The sequence below is a fragment of the Asterias amurensis genome, chromosome 4, assembly GCF_032118995.1.
Source record: "Asterias amurensis chromosome 4, ASM3211899v1".
NCBI lineage: Eukaryota > Metazoa > Echinodermata > Asteroidea > Forcipulatida > Asteriidae > Asterias > Asterias amurensis.
Window position 1 is genome coordinate 24,921,483 of NC_092651.1, and position 19,003 is coordinate 24,940,485.

The window sequence follows — 19,003 nt, forward strand, 5'->3', positions numbered from 1 at the left end:
TTTGTGTTTTTCAAGAGACTGGACATTAATATTAGCATTTCATCAGTCAGTATTCTGATGGAGACCACAGCACACTAGTCGAAACGTAGAGAACCAACATGAACCGTCGAAGAGTTTTTAAGACATCGTCTGCCTCTACTTCGAAATGTCTCCGAGTTTACTCATGGCAGTCAAAAACATCAGCCAGGTGTCAATTCAAGTTCATTTCAACTGAATTTAAGACAGACTGTCTTATCCATCCGCCAATTTTGCTTAAAGCCATTATACACTTTCGGTAAACAGTATTGTCCAAGTCCCACACTTCGTGTATCACAACTTATATATAAAATAACAATCCTGTGGAAATTTAGGCTCAATCGGACATCGGAGTCGGGAGAAAATAACGGGAAAACCCACTCCTGTTTTCGCGCGTTTCGCCGTGTCATGACATGTGTTTATAACAAATCCGCAATTCTCGCTAACGAGAATTTATATTGTTTTACCGTTTTCTCAAAAAGTAAAGCATTTCATGGGCTAATATTTCAAGAGAAGTCTTTCACCATTACTTTCTGTAAACCCCGTAGATTATTTGTAAATCTGTGATTTTTTTTTTCTTTTTTTTTCTGTACCGAAAGGGTCCAATGGCTTTAACTCACTTTGACCTTAAACAGCATGTTATTCACCCAGATACTAAGTTAAGGTTTTGATCAGACCATGGTACGCCTTGGGCCCAGCACCTGCTCTTAAATCTGTATTCGCGTTAAGCAGACATTTAAAAAAAAATTCTTTTTCGTTGAACGAAATTACACAATCTTGATTTTCTGCAAAACGAAATAACAATATCTTTGTTTCCTGAAGAATACAATTTTAGAATATTTGTGTAATGACTGTGATTGCCCGAAATTAAAACCTAAATACAGCCTCTACATTATGACCTACGGTTAATGCATTACACCTTTCAGCTAGACTTGCAATAAAAACCAGTTTCCACTCCTGAAACACTTAACATAGTTTGATACAGACCAAGCTTTGGGAAGCTTCTTATAAATACATGGCACCGATGTACGTGCAGACAACAGCAAAATGATTCCAAACATGGATTTTATGTCAGCTCAATGTACGTGCTCATTACGTATTGATTTAAATAATAAACACTATGGTCAAAAATTGTATCTGGCTCGACTATGACAGCATAGCCGAAAGAAATAATATGATTGGCAAAAATGTATTAATCGACTGCCACTTGGTCTCCATTAATGTAGGTCAGTTTATGTTTACACATGTCCTTAGACAGGTCGACAGAATCAAACAATAATACAAACAACGTTGACAGATGGGCAAGGTCAGGCAGGGCATATACATTTTGATGACAATTTTGTGACTTTTGCCTTTCCCTGGACGCCTATGCTTGTTTCATTGTAATTTCTAAAGAACCAAAATAAAAAAAAATTAAAAAAAAGTAGTGGTAACACCTCAATATTTATTAATAACAAAACCCATTTGTGAAGAGGCACGGAAATTGTTAGAAACAAAACATATTTCCCCTATGTCATTTATAGTATGTAATATCAATGTTCCCCACCAATTTCACAATCTCGCTTTAACACAAGCAAGGAATTCCCAAGAGAGGTATTAAAGGCAGTGGACACTATTGGTTATTACTCAAAATAATTATTATCGTAAAACCTTTCTTGATTAGGAGTAATGGGGAGAGGTTGGTAGTATAAAACATTGTGAGAAACAACTCCCTCTGAAGCGACGTAGTTTTCGAAAAAGAAGTAATTTTCCACGAGTTTGATTTAGAGACCTCAGATTTAGAATTTGAGGTCTCAAAATCAACCATCTGAAAGCACACACAATTTTGTATGACCATGTTGCGACAGGGGTGATTTTTCTTTAATATCTCGCAATTTCAACGACCGATTGAGCTCAAATTTTCACAGGTTTGTTATTTTATGCATATGATGAGGTACACCAAGTGAGAAGACTGGTCTTTGACAATTACCAATAGTGTCCAGTGCTTTTAACACAAGCCAGAAACTCCCAAGAGAGGTTTCAAGTCTTTACCATGTATACAAGAAAAACTACCCACAATGTTACTAGAGGACCAAAAAACAAGAAAGCAAAAAGTACATACCAATGCAATGCAGAGACTGGTTCAAGTAATACTCGCTGTTTCTACAGACACAACTCGATCATTTTGTAACAAAATACGAGAACAAAATGTCAACCTATGTTATTACTACATAACAATCCACCACATTTCCATTTAAGCATACAGTAGAGGCATCAGGTATTAAGCCTGTAAACTAGCTGAAGGTACAAAAAGACCCGGAGTTTTGGGTTATGTAACCGTTTTTACAACACATAACGAAAATCCTCACCAGTTTAAAAAACAATTAAGTTGGATACAATTTGAATAAGAAACACAATGCACGAAGAATTTGAGTAATGTCTCCAATCATAAAAAGGTCTACAGACAATTCCGAATTCCATTAGGGCAAGAGGGAATAGTACGCTCTAGTGAACTCCATAAGTAGAGCATCGGTAAAGGAATCGTACAATAATAATAATTAGTCCATTTGTAAGCATTAGCTATGCACAATTGGTTTCTATGTTGTAATCGCTGTATCTTTACTATACACAGATACGCGTTAAGGTAACTAGAATACAATTGAATCAACTTGAAATTTCTATCTCTCTGATTAAATAGAAATAAATGATGTGGAGTCAAGGCTGAGTCTGCCAGCAATTACAGCAAGGTCATGTCGACCTTTATCATTGTGAATTATTAATACTTTGTGTTCATTCCCTGGCGTTGAAACAAGCGGTGCTCAAATGGGAATGCGCATTGTAATCCGTGCGGTGTGATTTCACAAAGGACTGAGTTTTGATCTTGGCTGTGCATTATCAATCTTAATTGCTTAGCAAAGTATGATGTCACTATGGTGATATTGACAACTCATCTATCGATGGATCTTGGTGCTTTGTGAAATCAAGCGATGACGATCTAAGATGAGGACATGTTTTGCTTTGAAATGGAGAGAATACCCTCGATTAATTGAATCTCTGGAATTAAAATTCCTACGTGAAGAGATGTTGTTTGGGATTCGTGATCCGAACCGGGTCCTGTGAGGCGCACCCGACCAGCTCTTGGATTAGAATTGACCCGGGTTTCCGTGTTCCGGGTCCCGAATCCACTTGGGGTCTGACCTTTTTTTGTATCAGGATGTCCCGGAATCTGTGTCATGATCCAGAATTTGTTACAATATCTGATCGGACTATCGAGACTTTGGTCATCATTTTGTGCATGTCATTCCTTTCAAAGACTTACGATCGGAATTGACCCAGATTCTGCGGGTCCAAGGAGACCTGTACCATTCCCGGGTCCGGCTGACTCTAAAAATGGTTTGAATACACGTTATGCCTTTAACATAACTCGGGTTCTATTTGACAGAGTTTCGGGCCAGATTGACTCGGATTCCGGGTCGTACTGACCCATAAATCGGTCAGCCGCCCGGGTTCCGGAATTCGGGTCTGTTGTTATCCTTTTTTTCTTATTTTTCTTTTCTTCTCACAGTGATGCAGTTGTTATTGTGTAATAATATAGTAAATCCCTTCCAGCCTGTTAAACACACCGTTTTGAAGGCAGAAAGTCATGGAGGTCATCGCAAATGCTGCACACTATGTTCATGAATATGATGTCCATTCTCAACCACAAAATTACATGAAACTTCCAGATGTAATTTTCAGATAAGATAAAATAAGACAAGATAAGAACCTTATTATCCCACACTCAGATATTTTGGCAGAATATATATACAAAAGCTTTTACATTGTTCATTCATTTTAACAAGCAAAATAGCCGAGCGACTCCATTCAACGTAAAACGGTCAGCATGTAACCGTAAACTAGATTACTACATTTTCTACCCTCGAAAACGTGTACACTTTAATAGCTACCTATTAGACAACACACACAATCGTGATTAGTCGTTATCGGTATTGACTGTAGTCGGATCGATTAATTGAAGGACGAACTTAATTTCGCGCTGGGAGGTTTTTCTTTGCAGAACCGGCTATGTCGGACACCTGTTTCCCAAAAGGCAAAATCTGGAAATGTGGACTTTACCTCAAAGAAGAACAGCCCCCAAACGTTCAGGAGAATAATCCTATATTAATTCACTTAAAGTCACCTGGAAGTGGTATTTTTTCAAAATAAAGCTTTTGTCACTAATATATGTGTTTTGATGAGTGGAATGTGAATAAACAGTTAACTAAGGTTTTAAAAAATCAGTTCTTATGTTATCTACAAATTTAAGAGTAGACTCCGACCCGAGAGGGCGCTGTTCGTGACATCAATTGAGGCAGACTTTGCCTGTAATGCGTAGAGTAAACACAATTGCAAAGTACGTGTACGGACCAAGTCGTGAGTTTGTACGTTTAAAAAAAGAAAAATTGTTGTTTTTTCCGGCAATGCCGACCAGGTGTATTGCTGCTGAATGCAGAAAAACACTTTTTGAATGTACCAACTCACGGCTTGGACGTACATGTACTTTGCACGTGTGTTTACTATACGCATTGCAAGCAAAGTCTGCCTTGATTGACGTCACAAAAGGGGTAGGCGGAGTCAGCCCCCAAACAACTTTATATATTTTTAAACATATAAATCGTGAATAAACAATTACTAAAAAAATTGTTTTATTTTTCGTAAGCATATACTCTTATGTTTGAAAGGAAAAAAAGAAATCTATTTCCAGGTGACTTTAAGTTTTTGTACAGACGGTATTTCTGCCCGGTGTGTAGTTTGACCTTTTGAACTTATCGGGCAATCGCCGTAAAACAAAGGTGTTCACAAACATTGAATGAAAATAAAATAAATCTAGGCTTGACGCTTTTGTATATTTTTCATTAACGTCCATAAATATTACAACACATTTTTTTTGAAGGGCGAGAACTATTGTGCAAATGCTGTTTAAACCAATCAACAGTCAAACAGTCAACCAAAATGTGAGCTTTATACGTATTCGTATATTGGACTATACAAAAAACTAGTTCTCAAAATAATTTGAACATTTTCTACACGCTTCGTTAAAGCCATTATACACTTTCGGTAAACAGTATTGTCCAAGTCCCACACTTCGTGTATCACAACTTATATATAAAATAACAATCCTGTGGAAATTTAGGCTCAATCGGACATCGGAGTCGGGAGAAAATAACGGGAAAACCCACTCCTGTTTTCGCGCGTTTCGCCGTGTCATGACATGTGTTTATAACAAATCCGTAATTCTCGTTAACGAGAATTTATATTGTTTTACCGTTTTCTCAAAAAGTAAAGCATTTCATGGACTAATATTTCAAGAGAAGTCTTTCACCATTACCTTCTATAAACCCTGTAAATTATTTGTAAATCTGTGAACTTTTTTTTTTCTGTACCGAAAGGGTCCAATGGCTTTAATGTACACCGATATAACTGGAGATTTTATTTTAAAGTTTGTGCACAACACTGTTTTAAATCAAAATGTAATTATTCTCATATATTCACATAACTTACATGGTGTAAAGACAAATAAATAGTAAAACAAAACTTTACATTAAAAGTAAACTGCAATTGAGACGGGTAGTTTCTAACAACACACGTCTAAAATCGATCTCCTCCCCCCCCCCCCCTCATTGTTCCATGACCCGCTGATCGATTGATCTTAATCGTTCACATGTTTGTTATTCCATGTATTATATTGAAATCAAATAAAGTACAGAGAATAGTCTCTGACAACTTCCACTTTTGTTATCTTGCTTTAGAGCGAAATGTCTTAAACTCCATGCTGTATTATTACCCTTCTTATCATGGATGCATATAGTTGCAACCTTTAAAAGTTTGTTGCCTTTAACAAACGGAGGGATAGTCCATCATTGATTTGATTTGTTTCATGATGCAATTGGCTTCTGGAATGAAGGCTACGACGAGGTAGTTTAATCCATTATTATTGATTTAGTCTTCCTTACAGAAGTCTCTTTATATTACAGAGGGTATAGATACAAAGCTGCGGATACTAAGCTAGTAAAAATATAAAAAAAGGACAAGCCATGACCACGAATTGACGTTTTAAATTAGTTTGAACATTGAGCTAATAGCGTGCATTATCATCATTCATTAAGAGTTAATTAAGTATTTATCTTTGTACACTGGAGATTATAAACCGAGGTCATATTAATACCATTGGCCAAGTTTAGAAAGCCAATTAAACAACATTGCTAAGCATATTATACATTAAGCCTTGCTTATTATATCAAGAGCAACTTGCCAGTTAAAAACGGCATGTAATAATCATTGCTTCTAAATGACTCCACACTCTTGGTAATATACTTTGCTTAATTCATTAGGCAAGACTTTCTTTAGGTAAGCAGCTTTGTTATAAATTTTCGTGATAATTTTGCAAAAAAAATATGATCAATGACTTGAAGGTCGACATAGGATTAAAGAAACAAACAGATTTAAGGTGCCTTACTACTGAGCTAGTGGGCTACAAAGGGAAATAGTTGGAGGAGCTGTGTCTAGATACAAGCATGAGTTAAGCACTCAGTCAGAGTTTGTCATAATAAAATTATGTTGCCATAGGCCCATTGCAGAGTTGAAGTTGGAAAATGTATACGTAAAGAAAAACAATTTTCCAAGTATCGCCAAAGGGACAATCGCTAAGTTGAAATTGGAAAAAAAAGTATAATAATAATAATTATGATATTGAAAATTTCGAGTACGAAATAACACTCGTGGCGGACAGCAAAACAAGAACTCTGATAATGTCCACAAAATACAACCAACGTTCGAAAGCCATGGTTTCCGAAATAGATATGTTTGGAGTTGTGTCTTGGAACGTGAACAAGTATCTGCTTGTCTGAGCTGAAGTGGCACGCTGTTCCAAAGAGACGGCCCGCCATGTGAAAAGCAGCAATCGCCCGTACCAGGAGTGCCGGGAACATAGAACTATAGAACGTTCAGAAACAGGTTATTTGAGGAGCGAAGCTGTCTGGAAGGGGTGTGTTGATGAATTAAGTCTTTGATGTACTCAGGCGATTTGCCATTCGGGGAGTAGGAGATAATATTAAGGAGAATCTTAAAGATGATGCAGTCTCAAACAGGAAGCCTGTGTAATGCTTATTTAGAATCGGAGAGACATGTGTGTAGAAAAACATGTTTAAATATGGTTACCATGTTTTGTTAACTACTTATAGTGATATTGCGATGACCCTTTGGCTGAATTTCTTTAATATGACACATTCAGACCTGGGCTCATAGGGCTGCTTAAACACAACAAAAGATGCTAAGCAAAACAAAACTATTCTAACAAATATAAAGTCACCAGCTTAACTACCATGCCACATGTATCATTTGTGATTGGTTACCTGCTCTGTTAAGCAGTAATTTCTACTCAAGCAGCTCTGTGAAAAGGGCCCTGCTGTTGACTGCGTGTCTTTTAAGGAACACGTTGCCTTGGATCGAACGAGTTGCTCTATAAATACCGTGTGTAACCGTTTTTTATATAAAATGCATATATGGCTAGAAAGATGTTTTAAAGCAGAATACAATGATCCACACAAATTTGCCTCGGAATTGCGTGGTTTTCCTTTTACTTTGCGAACTAACACGGTCGGCAATTTATGGGAGTCAACAATTTGACACCCATAAATGGCCGACCGTATTAAGTCGACGAGGTAAAAGGAAAACCGTGTAATTTCGAGGCATTTTTGTGTGGATCAATGTATTCTACTTTGACAACATCTTTCTACCCATATGCATTTTATAACAACCTTTACAAACGCTTTTCAAAGACCAACTCGACCTATCCAAGGCAACGTGTTCCTTTAACTCATCGATTGGTATTGGGTGTTGTTTTCGTTTTGTGAAGTATGTAAATGCATGGAAAACGATCATGAGCGAGAGAAAATGCCCGAATGCCACTAGCAAAAATGGGGGTGGGGGGGTGGGGGGGGGGGGTAGGAGAGAAAATTACCTACATTTACCTAACTACATGACAAATCTGTTTTCGAGTGAGTGGCTCTGAAATTAGCCAAGCCAATGGTTTACTCAGTGTGTCAGTTCAGGAGAGCACTTTTTTAACTTAATACACGATTAAGAACCGCAAGAGTTTTGCATTTTAAAAACTCCGGATTCAAATCTGACCCGATTCAAAACACACCCGAGTCCCGTCCGAAATAAATATGGGATGTTCTCCCCGCGAAACGTCATGATTTGCAAAACAAAAGGGGTTTGATAGGGCTTTTTCGTTAATCTTCGGGTAAAGGAAATAGAAAACAAAACAAAGCAAGCACACAAACAAACAAACAACCACCCCACCAAACAAGCAAAAAACAAAATACTCTAAATAATAATAGAAGGCAATACTGTGACCGTAAAATGAAAGGCAGTGGCACAACCTGCGGACGCTGGGGGGGGGGGGGGTATGGGCGGGAGACATCACACTTGCACCCTAAATGAGATCGAACAAAAAATCCACCACAAGCAAGTGAATACTCCGATACATCAACAAGCACCCGGCAATCTCATCGACCCGCTGTGCCCCCTCCCCGCTCTCCCTGCCCCTAGAAGAAACAAAATGAGACAACATGTCATTTATAGTTACCCGTACGTTAAAGACTAAAAGAACTAAGTCAACTCTCTTCTTGTGTTATTACGTTTTCTAAAAGAACTTTTCACAAGATTGACCTTTTGTTAAATGGACACGTAGACTTGGATCGGACGAGTTGGTCTTTTAAAAGCGTTTGTAACTGTTTGTTATAAAATGCACACAATGATCCACACAAATTTGCCCCGAAATTTCGTGGTTTTCCTTTTGCTCTGGGAACTAACACGTTTGGTCATTTATGGGAGTCAACAATTTGACTCCCATAAATGGCCGACCGTCTTGTCGACGAGGTAAAAGAAAAAACACACAATTTCAATGGATATTTGTGTGGATGATTGTATTATATACTTTTAAAACATCTTTCCAACCATATGCATTTTATAACAAACGGTTACAAACGCTTTTCAAAGGCTACGTGTTCCTTTAAATTAATATAAAACAAATTGCATTTATATTCATTATTCTACAATACCAGTAGGCCTACAACTTTATAATATTTATACACACACTATTTAAACTGGCTGAATTTGCATCTCATTTGCATAACACTGATGGCAATTAGATCTATAAATTGAAACATACATTTATTTATATATACATGTACACGTATATTTCGAAAGAAACAAAGACACGTTGACAATAGTTGGAATTGAACCTGTAACTTATCGGTTACGTAGCCGGCGCTCCTAGATATGAGACTTTTGGGACGCTTGGTGGCAGCAGACTTACCAGGTAAAATCAATTGTTCTCGGTAATGTGCGCAGGCTCAGAACTACGTAAACAATGGACATTTATTTGGTAAGTCTGCTGCCCCCTGGCGTCCAAAAGTCTCCCATCTCCGGTGTCAAAATAGAGAGACCGCCAACATCAGGGCTAAATAGATCAGTTGGTACAGGACGTTAATACGGAGGTAATTGGTTCAAGTCCCGCTCCAGTCAATATTTCTTTGTTCAAACCCAAGCTGATTTAACAATCAGTTTCCCTTGTGTGTGTTTTTGTTTTTTACTTGATTTGTTAAGTTTTACAATTTATATATATTTACACACAAACAAATGATTAGAAACTCGTACAATAACTTACGAAAAAAAAAACGAAAAAAAAAACCAACGATTTTAATCGTACATTTAGTGTGATAATACAAACAGGGCGGCCAGTGCTATTTCGTCTTTGTTATAAAAGACGTGCAGTTTTATACGTTTCTTTATGCTACAACTTTTTTGTCAGCAATGTTTTTGTTTTAAAGATATTTACAATAAGTATTACTTAAAAGAACAGTGATGACGTCATGACGGTATTTACACTTCCGTGTGATTGCCTTCTGGTGACGAGTCTTTTGACTTATCTATTGGTGTGGTCTGGAAAACAAAAGAAAACAGTTCAGAAATAACCAAAAGAGATTGAAATATGTTTTACTGTAATAGCCCATTACTGTTGAACCTTATCCGGCGTAAACAAAACAACAACTGAGATACACTAACTTTAAAAGGCTAGTCTTCGACAATTACCAATAGTGTCCATGTCTTTAATATTACTTTAATTTGTATAGTAAATTCATCTTGGCTGTAATGCAGACATTCTATGTACGTATTGAACTGCTGAGAAACAGCTGAACTTACATTAAAAGTATCTAGTATGAACTATAACTGTTTGCTTGTAAACCCATGGCCTCGAGATCTTTGATCTGACGGTCCTCATAAGAGGATTTGTATATTTTGCTGAACCGGTTGTAAGGTTTTAATTAATTTGTGTCTTATGTTCCCTCTATGTCCATTATGCTTTACAGACTTCCCCGATCTGCTTGGCCTCGAGGATTGGACTTCAGCCTACATACGTCAAATCAGCACAACGATTGTTGATTATGTTGTCAAAGGAAATAAAACACTTTTGATCAGACCTGCATTTTAAGATGTTCCAAGGGGCTCGTCCTTAATCTCCGCCTAGCTACACGATTAAAACAGATTTAACATTTTCAATTTAAAAATCTACTCGAATAGCTTTTTAAAATCCACAGCAGCTTTTCCCCCGAATCTCTATAGTTGTTCGTACTCTGCTAAATTGAATGGCGATTCCACGTGGCCACAAGGAAGGCCTTATAAGTTAAATTAAATACAATGCTATTATAATAAGTTGACATTTTACTGAGATTAAAAGACTGGTTGTACTTAACAGGCAAAATCGCTTTAAAGGGGAGGTACACGTTTGGTAATCACTCATAAATCGATCGGCAAGAATAACTTGTTGGTAAGAAGCTTACAGCAGATTTTGAACACCGATTCACTAAGTTGTGGAAAATATATAATCATTTTTTTTATTGACGGTAACGTCTTCAGTGTGTTGTGCAATCCCGCCCGAACAATCACTTCGGATTTTCAGCAATATCTCAAAAACACTGCCACCTTGTGAATTGAAGTTTTCACAGGTAGTTTTATGGTGTATTTATTTTATTGTTTATATTTCGGATTAAAACAATTTAAACAGTAAACAAACAACATTATGAACTATATCTTTGGTATGAATGGACGATCCAAAAATAGGCTGCTTTTGTGCCGAAATGACTTTGAAATCTACAAATATTGAATCAGCTGAAAAGTAACCCCTTACTTCCCCTTTTTATATAAATTGAACTATTTTTTCTATTACAAATAATGCTTTCTGTGAACGCAACCAAAAACAAGCCTTGCTCATGAAGGGGAAGCGGATAAAAGCACCGAATTCAAAATCTGGTCTTTCTGTGCAGCAGAGTGTCGGTTCGAATCCCCCAGTCGTGACACTTTTGTCCTTAAGCAAGACATTTCACCATTGATTCGTCCTTCGGATGGGACGTAAAGCAGTTGGTCCAATGTGTTGCGTATTAACGCATGTAAAAGAACACAGTGTACTTATCGAAAAGAGAAGGGGTTCGCCCCGGTGTTCCTGGCTGTGGCTACTGTATGCGCCGTAGCACCTTGTAAACCCTTATAACGTGCTACATAATTGGGTCTCAGAATTCATAACTTCAATAACAATTGTGTAAAAACGTAAGCTTCGTGAGTACCTTGTTGGTAGATGCGTACGCTATGTAAGACTTCGATATTTCTATTAAAAACATTATTATGATGTGACGTCACTGTTGGATCCAGACAATTCCAGAATAGCTTTTGCCTCCGCATCAGTGCGAGGTGCATGTACGGTAGCGACAACCTTCAGAAGTTTTGGATTACGTTTCTTGTCCCACCAGTAACGTCACATCATCATCAAGGTCTGTTTTAGTGGGTGTTGTTGAGAAAACATTATTTTAAATGAAATCAACTGCAACACAAAAATGCATAAAAGGATAAAAGGTAAAATTTCAGCTTAATAGTCGTGGATGTATAAGTGGTAGCTATGGTATGCATCATTATAGTTTCTTTTTTTTTTATTCACCAATGACGTGACACCATGAGCAAGACCTGTTTGTGTGGGTGTGCTGGAGAAGATTTATTTTAATTGAGACAAACTGTAACAGAAATGCAGAATGGAACAGTAGGTTTTATATTCAGGAAAGGTCAGGCCGTTAATAATTTCTGGCATTGATACCATAGGTCATTTTGGCTGGTATGCAGTTTGCAACAGCTAACTATATTTTCTCATTATTCCTTATTATGAAGACAAGGTAGAAATGCAAACATAATGGCAAGACAATGAGAGAAATACACCAAGTTTGTGGGTTTTAGAGTTGAACAAACTTCCCTTTAACCTTGTTTTTTCTCTCGTAACGCAAGAGGGGATTTTAATCGAGCTTACCTCGGTCTCTGTACTGGGGGCAGACGCGTTGCCCTTGGGGTGCAGCTGGCTTGCTAAGTCGGCATTCTCCCCCGTAACCGAGAGACGTACTTTAGCTCTCATAGCAGCAGCTAGGCTCGTCTGCAAAGATGAGTGACATTGAAACATTTTTTATAAATATTGATTAATCAGAAAACACCTCAAGCATACCTAAAGGCGTTTCAAATGTTGTATTTTCGTTAGTGTATTATAAGTCATGGCCGAGCGGATTTGATGAATCGGACTCAAGTCCTGATGGTTATGGGTTCAAACCCCGGTCATGACTCGTGTGTCCTTGAGCAATGCACTTAATAGCCACGATTGCTTCTATAAACCCAAAGTGTATAAATAGGGACCAGCGAGAGCTGAGACAGAATTATGTTGTAGCTTATTTAAGCAACTTGGGGTTATGTTTCACAGGGAATTGAGAAGGTAAGAGGATTCTGTCAAAAGATTTTGGGTTCTATTCCGGTCATGGCATTCTTGTGTCCTTGGGCAATGCACTTTACCATAGTTGCTTCTCTTAACCCAGGTGTATAAGTGGGAACCTGAGAGGGCTGTGACAGTATTGTGTTCGGTTCACCGGTTAGCGCTAATTTAAGCAACTTGAGGTTGTATGATCTAAGGGTGTTAAGAAAGTAAGAGAATAGTCTAAAAGTATGCCAAATGAGCAGGGATATGCTTAAAAAAATTATAAATTGCCCCGATCTTGTATGTACGCCGTCTTTGGTTGTTAGAACCACTCGATTGTTTCAATCCTTTGTATAAATAACTGTACGAATGTGAAAAACTTCATTTGGTCGCGTTTTTGCGAAATAGCTGAAACTCCGGAGCGAATTATGTCCACGCAAAGTCTTTGGGATAAAAAGTGATATCTTTTTCCATAATCGTTACTTGGAATTTAAATGTTTCTCAAAATGAATTATACTATCGAAAGCTACTGTACTTCTTACTACGTAAGTTTTTCTTGCCGTTAATTTACTGAGTCATTACCAAACGTACACAAGCCCTTTTTAGAACCAACTATTTTTTTTATTATATGAAAAACATGGATAGATTAAGTCAAGTTCGAACCTTTTGCTTTCTAGATTGCGATCTTGACTTCCAGTAGAATTCAATGATAGCTGAGAAGAGAGCCATGGAGAGACCGCCGACTAAGATGTAGAACACGCCCGCTACGTTACTCAAGCTCAGGGCATTAGAACTTGCATCCTGAGGGAAAACAAACAAATCAACAAACAAAAAAATAAGCAAAACAATTAGTTCAATTTTCTTCACAAAGTGGTTCCCAACATATTCATCGAATCCAAACATTATGCATACATTAACAAACCTGATACGGTCACCTAATTTGCAAACAAGATTATTGACTTTTAAAACACCCTTGCTGTAAAGAACTAAGCTTGTGGAAACAAGAGAGTTCTCACATATCTATTGAGAAAGATTTTACTTTGACCGTCTGTAATGGGAAATGGCACAGTGCGTCTTATATAGTACATTTCGTCATGACAGGTCACCTATGTGCTTTCACTCGCTGAAGCCTTTCTCAGATTCAAATTTTGGAGTGCAGATTGCATCTCTCTCTAAGACCACATTGTACTACTTCAAGAGAGGTCGTTTCTGTACAACACTGTTTCATAATATCAAAAGCATTTATGCGTCTTTAAAGGTAGTGGACACTATTGGTAATTACTCAAAAGTATTATTATCATAAAACCTTTCTTGATTACGAGTTATGGGGAGAGGTTGAAAGTATAAAACATTGTATGGAACAGTGCCCTCTGAAGTGACGTAGTTTTCGAGAAAGAAGTAATTTTCAACGAATTTGATTTCGAGACCTCACATTTAGAATTTGGGGTCTCGAAATCAAGCATCTGAAAGCGCACATTTTCGTGTGACAAGGGTGTTTTTTTCTTTCATTGATATTAAGCAACTTCGACCACCGATTGAGCTCAAATGTTCACAGGTTTGTTATTTTATGCATATGTTGAGATACAACAAGTGAGAAGACTGGTCTTTGACAATTCACAATAGTGTCCAGTTTCTTTAACAAATAATATTTAATTGTCATTAATTTTTTGGGGTTGAACAAAGAATTGACTAGAGTGGGATTCGAACCAACGACCTCCGGATTAACGTGCCGGCGCTCTGTCATTAACTTGTTAAATAACTACTAAAGTTACTCTTGTCTGTACAGGATAATAATCTAAGTAGAAGTCCACGGAAAATACAAAGATGTTGTGCTAAAGACAAAACAAGTCCAAGAAAAAAAAGCCTAGCAAAATTTTAACATTAAAGGGCAGAACGGTGAGGATTTCATAAGGTTGAGGCAGAGGTTGAGAAAAGAGAGGCATTGGATGATGCTTGGGAAAGAGGTTGATGATGACGACCATAGTACCTTTTAATAGGGGCACATTGCATAAACTTGCGCCTTGTGACCCCCCCCCCCCCCACCCTCACCCCCTAATTTCCACAAATTATATTTTATTTTCGACCGAAGAAATAGGTTTCGGTAGATTAAATGATTCAAACCGTTTTAAGAAATAAAATAGAGTGAGGCAACATTACATATACAGTATAATGTTCTCCTCCAATGACTTCCTTACTTGTCAGGAGACAGTAAAATAATGTTCTTCTCTATAATAATGACCCTCGTATTTGAATGTAATGAGGCAGATCAAGTCATTCCTAAAAGTCATTTGATGGAATAATAAAAATGGAAGACATTAAATTTAAATCAATCACCACAGAGATCCATGACAAGTGGAAATCGCTTAAAATAAATGGGTCATTAGATCTCGTGTTACTTTACTAATGGCAGTCAAAATGACATTTGATGCCATTTCATTACCAAACTGTTCAAAATATAAGTGGCACATTCTTAGCAGACTGTTTAACTTGTTTAGCAGCGTCAGAATTAAGTCTGGTGCTAATGATAATATACTTAACACGGTTCTCGTTTTCTCATATTTCTTATAATGAAAGAAAAAACACCCTTGTCACACAAAGTTGTGTGCGTGGTTGATTTCGAGACCTCAAGTTCTAAATCTGAGGTCTCGAAATCAAATTCATGGAGAATTACTTCTTTCTCAGAAACTGTGACACTTCAGAGGGAGCCGTTTCTCACAATGTTTGATACCACCAAACTCTCCCCATTACTCATCACCATGTAAGGTTTTATGCTATTAATCATTGTGAGTATGTACCAACAGTGTCCACTGCCTTTAAAGATACTTAACACATTTGGTAATTACTCAACAAATATTTTGGCATAAAACCTTTCTTGTTTACGAGCAAAGGAGAGCTGTTGGTAGTATAAAAGCATCGTGAGAAACTACAATAATAAAAGGCTTCCTTAATTTCTATCTGAAAGCACACTATTTTGTACAACAGGGATGTTTTATCGTTCATCATTTCTTGCAGCTTCAATGACCAATTGAGTCCGAATTTACACAGGCTAGTTATGATATGCACACGTTGGGATGCACCAAAATACCAACATAATTTGACAACTTTCAAACGTGTTCAGTGACTTTAACTCAGATTCTGCGTCAGTTTGATTCATTCCTATGTCTTTTTGACACACTATTCTTGTTCACATTGACAGCCCCCACGGAACCCGAAATCCGGACTAATTCTTACCCAGAGGTTTACCTATTGTACAACAACCTGCTCTAGTATTTGTTTTTTAAGACAAATAATAATCAATGTTAATTCATTTATTTGTGCCACTTTCTGCCTAAGTCGAGTCGTTTGTAAATCCTGTTTGGGTGTATTTGTACACTTTGTAAGAGCCTCAAGCGATCAGGTGGATTGGATAGGTCAACCTCCTTGTGGAAACGTTCAATAAATAATTAAATAAATGCACGAATTTTCCAGCAAATGCATGGACAACACTTAGTCATCTTGATACAGTCTAGAGCTTCATACGGGAGACATACAACCATTCCTATCCCTTTAAAGACACTGGTCACTATTGGTAATTGTCAAAGACTAGTCTTCTCACTTGGTGTATCTCAGCATAAGCATAAAATAACAAACCTGTGAAAATTTGAGCTCAGTTGGTCGTCGAAATTGCGAGAGAATAATGAACGAAAAATAATACTCTTGTCACACGAAGTTGTTTGCTTTAAGATGTTCATTTCGGGACCTCGAAATCTAATTCTGAGGTCTCGAAATCAAATTCGTGGAAAAACTTTCGCGAAAACTTCGTCATTTCAATGGGAGCCGTTTCTTACAATGTTTTATACTATCAACCTCTCGCAATCACTCGTTACCAAATGAGGTCTAATGCTGATATTTATTTTGATTAATTACCAATAATGTCCACTGCCTTTAAACCACGGTGAAGTCATATTTTATTATTTAAAACATTGCCACCAGAGAAAGGCTTGACGGCAACAATGGTCTGTCCCTTATTTGTATGATGAAAACCCAATATTTCACTTGCTAAAACAGGGACTATGCAACAAATGTTCTGATCAATTGATTACTAATTACTCTTACCGAGTTGGCTTCATGACATTCACCCTTATCGAACCACCATCTCTTCTGCAATGCATCAAGCACACCTTCCTCTCGTAACTGCAGAATGGCTAGCGTCAAATCGTCACTGTAAGGAAACAAACAAATGCCAAAAGAAAATAACCAACAACCAATACCATAATCAAGAACAAATAACTACTGAATGGATATCATTATTAAATGGTTTACTGTTATAGAAAGAACGCTATAAATAAACCCCGAAATACACTACAGATAATACTATCAATACGCTATCTTAATGGAGAAAACTTCAATCATCTGCTAATAGTTCCCTTTTTGTTGAGCCAAAAACTCATTGTTCTATTTTCTCAGATCATTCTGTCGTTGACCCAAATATGTGGAATAAGGTTCCTGCATAATGCGAGAGTGTTCATTCAGCACATTTAGGAAACCACTCAATTTCGGGCTAACTAAACAATTATTTTGTACCAAAGTGCCAAAAAGCCACGGTTTTCCCTCTTATACTAATTTGAGCTTTATTCTGCAATCATTATACTGTAGTATATATGGTCATTTCAGTTCTGGATTAAATGCACTGACGTCATTAACCGTCATAGAGGCAAAGCGATGATACAACCAACAAAACTGCTCACACGTAGGCCTGTGCGCAGCTCATAGGAGTGCACTCCAATATTTAAACTCCCATACCATAAAGTTCCAAATTCTAAATAAAGGGACACTTACTCATTAAAGGAACACGTTGCCTTGGATCGGTCGAGTTGGTCTATTAAAAGCGTTTGAAACCGTTTGTTATGAAATGCATATAGTTAGAAAGATGTTTTAAAAGTAGAATATAATGATCCACACACGTATCACTCGAGACTGCCCGGTTTTCCTTTTACGTCGCGAACTAACACGGTCGGCCATTTATGGGAGTCAAAATGTTGACTCCCATAAATGGCCGACCGTGTTACTCGACAGGGTAAAAAGAAAACCACGCAATTTCGAGGCATATTTGTGTAGATCATTGTATTCTACTTTTACAGTATCTTTCTAACCATATACATTTTACAACAAACGGTTACAGAACGATTTTCAAAGACCAACTCGACCGATCCAAGGCAACGTGTTCCTTTAAACCTTTTAAACTCTGCTCAATTTAACATGGGGAGTCCGTTAGCAATTTTGTTTTTCGTACCACACGCTGGCCATCGCATACACGCATAATGTATAGGCGCTTTCCCGGATCCCTTCACTGTTGACCCCATGGCCAGCGTGTGGTACGAACAACAAAATTGCGGCCCGTTAAGTTATTCCCCTCCAGGCCAAAACACCCCTACATCAGTTTAATTTGATGTACTACACCTCCCAGCAAAACCGATCAATTTGTTTAGGGCCAATGTCATCCCAGTTCGAAGTCAACAGCCAACAACCCCCAGGTCACAATAGGCAAACATTTTACACTGATTTTTTTTTTTTTTTTTTTTTTTTTGTGGGGGGGGGGGGGAAGGGGGGGTTCTCAAATTAATGAGATCGACACAGTGTTTTCTCCTTATTAAGTTGGCTGTATCCATGGGGTAGGCTAATGAGCTACTAGCCTGAACATCTGACGTCACACTTCGAGGGGCTCGCGAATTACGCCAGAAATCTGTCGTTGGGCCTACGTCAATCCCCGTCCATCGTACATAAAACACACGTGCACACTGTATGCAGATGACCGAAAGTAAGTTTTTACTATACTGTGTTTTGATTGGTCCGTCCGAGGTGATGTTTTTCAGGTGCAATAATAATAATAATAATAATAACAAGTTCTTATATAGCGCATTTCACAATAAACCGTATCAATGCGCTTTACATAGTCCCCTGGTCATTGGGCCAATAAACATCCCTTTAATCTTTCTCAGCTCCCATTTAGGTGCACCCACATCTTATTTAATCACTCAAAACATATATATGGAAAGCTTACGTCACTGCTTGGTTTATCCAATAAAATCACTAGTTATGTATAGCCAATACCTGTCTTTATCTTTGCGGATAAAGACAGGGGACCAGTCTATCTTGAGCGAAGCAGTCATCGACCGCGATGAATTAAAGAAGAAAAGTGCGCCATCT

The 19,003-nt window shown here is 37.6% G+C and overlaps 1 protein-coding gene across 1 annotated transcript in view; it reads right to left on the reverse strand.

The window, feature by feature from the left end:
• Positions 1-9,152: 9,152 nt before the first annotated feature.
• Positions 9,153-19,003, reverse strand: part of LOC139935981 (glutamate receptor 4-like) — a 41,481-nt gene continuing 31,630 nt past the window's right edge. The window contains exons 15-18 of the mRNA XM_071930650.1: positions 16,913-17,018; positions 13,481-13,618; positions 12,389-12,508; positions 9,153-9,981 (exon numbers count right to left, since the gene is read on the reverse strand). Of these exons, the coding sequence (XP_071786751.1) occupies positions 9,922-9,981; positions 12,389-12,508; positions 13,481-13,618; positions 16,913-17,018 (424 nt within the window). The 3' untranslated portion in view covers positions 9,153-9,921. The remainder of the gene's footprint in view (positions 9,982-12,388; positions 12,509-13,480; positions 13,619-16,912; positions 17,019-19,003) is intronic.